This window comes from Monopterus albus, unplaced genomic scaffold (assembly GCF_001952655.1).
Source record: "Monopterus albus unplaced genomic scaffold, M_albus_1.0 scaffold245.1, whole genome shotgun sequence".
NCBI classification, from domain to species: domain Eukaryota; kingdom Metazoa; phylum Chordata; class Actinopteri; order Synbranchiformes; family Synbranchidae; genus Monopterus; species Monopterus albus.
This window is the reverse complement of record NW_018128125.1, coordinates 164,070-166,804: the sequence shown is the minus strand read 5'-3', so window position 1 is coordinate 166,804 and position 2,735 is coordinate 164,070. Positions and strand designations below refer to the sequence as shown.

At 41.4% G+C, this 2,735-nt stretch overlaps 1 protein-coding gene across 1 annotated transcript in view; it reads left to right on the top strand.

Moving 5' to 3' along the window:
* Nucleotides 1-2,735, top strand: part of sacm1lb (SAC1 like phosphatidylinositide phosphatase b) — a 92,446-nt gene that overhangs the window by 30,719 nt on the left and 58,992 nt on the right. The window contains exons 5-6 of the mRNA XM_020620660.1: nt 1,364-1,513; nt 1,858-1,917. Of these exons, the coding sequence (XP_020476316.1) occupies nt 1,364-1,513; nt 1,858-1,917 (210 nt within the window). The remainder of the gene's footprint in view (nt 1-1,363; nt 1,514-1,857; nt 1,918-2,735) is intronic.

The following is a 2,735-nucleotide window of genomic DNA, read 5'->3' as shown; positions in this document are numbered from 1 at the left end:
ACACCAGAGAGGTCACACAGACAGAGGCAGCAGCACATTAGTCAAGTCAGCACAAAAATCAAGTCAAAGGACTGAAAGTTTTAGCTTCTGCACAATATGTGGCTGCTGAGCATTTTAACAGACTTATGCTACAGCACACTTGGATGAGAATCAGCACCTCCAAATCCGAGGCCATGGTTCTCAGTCAGAAAAGGGTGGCTTGTTCCCTTCAGGTTGGTGGAGAGTTCCTGCCTCAAGTGGAGGAGTTCAAGTATCTTGGGGTCTTGTTCACGAGTAAGGTAATGGATGGAACAGGAGATTGACAGGCAGATCGGTGCAGCTTCTGCAGTAATGTGGTCGGAGGAGCTGGAGGAAGTGTCTGGAGAGAGGGAAGTCTGGGCATCTTTGCTTAGACTGCTGCCCCCGCGGCCCGGTCCCGGATAAGCGGAAGAAAATGGATGGATGGATGGATGGATGCATGGTCCAAAAGGGTTCAAAGCTTCATGGGGCTTTGTATGGCCATCACTACCAAGCAGTGAGTACACAGTACCTTGATGGAGTTCTTGGTTTGACTCTTGGTAGAAGGGACATTTGCAGTCAGAATATGAGTCGGGGTCGGTGGCGAACGCTAGAAGCAGAATAAACACCACTTCAGGTACAAACGAGAAAGCAGGTTTTCAGGAATTGGGTGCAATGAAGTAGAAGCCAGACGTCTCAGGTAAGTTATCATAACGGATTGGCAACCAGGAGGCCCGAGCCGGTAGATTAAGTAGCCCAGAAGACCAGGGTGATGTGCATCAGCTGCCAATGTCGATTAGAGCCCACAGGTACCTGTAATGAGAGAAGCAACAACGGGAAGATGAGAGAGAGAGAAGCAGCGGGCAACCCTAACACCAGATTTTTCTCCAGGATGCTTCCAAGAAATTGTTAGCAAATTACAATCCATAAATTACCAATTCACTTGATAGCAGTGATGGCTACTAAAGACATCATTTGAGTGCATTTGAACTGTTCTGTAACACAAGCTTTTTTTTTTTTTTCATTTTATACAATAACAGTGTCAGTTTATGATATAGTAAAAAACAAAGCTGTCTAATGATAAAAACTACATTTGTGGACTCTGCTGTGACCTACAGTAAGTTGCATGTTGAGTGAGAGATAATAAAGACAGATTATGAAGAAAAGTTTTTCATTATTCATTCATCATTCAGACCATCACTGACCAGGGCCAAGGAAACATGAAATGAGAGAATAACCATAGTTTCTCAGGTACTTATCTGATCTCCTGGAATTATTCTCTACAGGCTCCATTCCACACTACTAACCTTCCCAAGTCAGTATTTCTCTCTCACACCTCTAATGTTGGATTTGTCTCTTATTTCAGGTGCAAGACGATAAGACTTTCCTATCAATGATCAACAGTGTGCTTCATACAGATGGCTTTTACTTTGCAACAGACTATGACCTGACCCACACTCTGCAGCGCCTAGCCAACACCAGCCCTGAGTTTCAGGAGATGAGCCTTCTGGAAAGGGTAAGACATCACACCACATATGGTATAGCCCCAGTTTCTCAGTGGATTAGTGGGATTCCTTTGGCCAGAATAAAATGCCTATTTGGAAACATTTGTAACCAAGAAAATGATAATAAATGCGTAGCTGTTGGAGTTGTTTCATATGTATACCTAAAAACATCACTTGTCTCAATAAATCTAGATATACAGTTGTATAGCTTGTATTTAGACTTTTTTAAAAGTATTATTTGTTTATTTATTTTGCATGTTCCTTATAAATAGACTCATGTCCAGGTGTAGGTGATATGCCTACCTGCCTTTGTATTTGAATTTGTATTAACAGATGCTAACCATCTGTGTTTCAGGCAGATCAGCGTTTTGTTTGGAATGGCCACCTGTTAAGGGAATTTGTTGCCCAGCCGGAGGTGAGACAAAATTAATGCTCTCTTTTATAGCATTAGTTTTGACTATGGGATATGTTACCCTGTGTATTCTGTCACATTCTCAGAGTGATGATTTTGACATTAGTGTCTGAAACTGTCTACAGTTTCAGCTGCCTCCACCATACTTGACTTCACTGAATCTGTCTTTTGTAGCTTGTACTCAAACAGCAAACTGCAGAAATTGTAGTACAGTCTGTTTTCATGACGCCTATTGCTTAGGTAGGCTATATCAAATAAGATAGAAGCTCCAGAGCCTGTGTCAAATATCTGGCCGCTGATTTATTGTTTTTATTTTGGTTTAAGGACTTGTTTGAGTTATGAGTCAAACCAACTCAGCAACACCCAACCAAATGGCTAATGTTTGCCATGTACAAAAAAAGTTAAAACCTGTCATACAGATCGATTTAGTGCCTATGTTGTGATTATGTCACGGAGGCATAACACAGGAAAATTGGAGGCAATTATGAATCGTTTCAGGCTACATCACCTACCTAAAATGTCATCCTGCGGTGTTGTTGGGTGCCAGAATTGAAGGAGTAGACCTTGAAATGTCACTACGTGCCAACTGCAGCTGCCAGTCAATAAAACTGAAGACAACTGTAGTTAAATGCAGTAAGACTAAATGATTAGATTGAGGAAGTCATCAAAAATGCTTGTGTATATATTGCAATATTCATATCAAGTAAGGTTAAATACACTTTTGTCAGTTGTGAGGTTAGAGTCTAAAGGTTTTTTATGCCCACCTATCATTATTCAGAAACTGGGGAACTTGGAAGAATAATGTTAGGTACGTTCAGCAG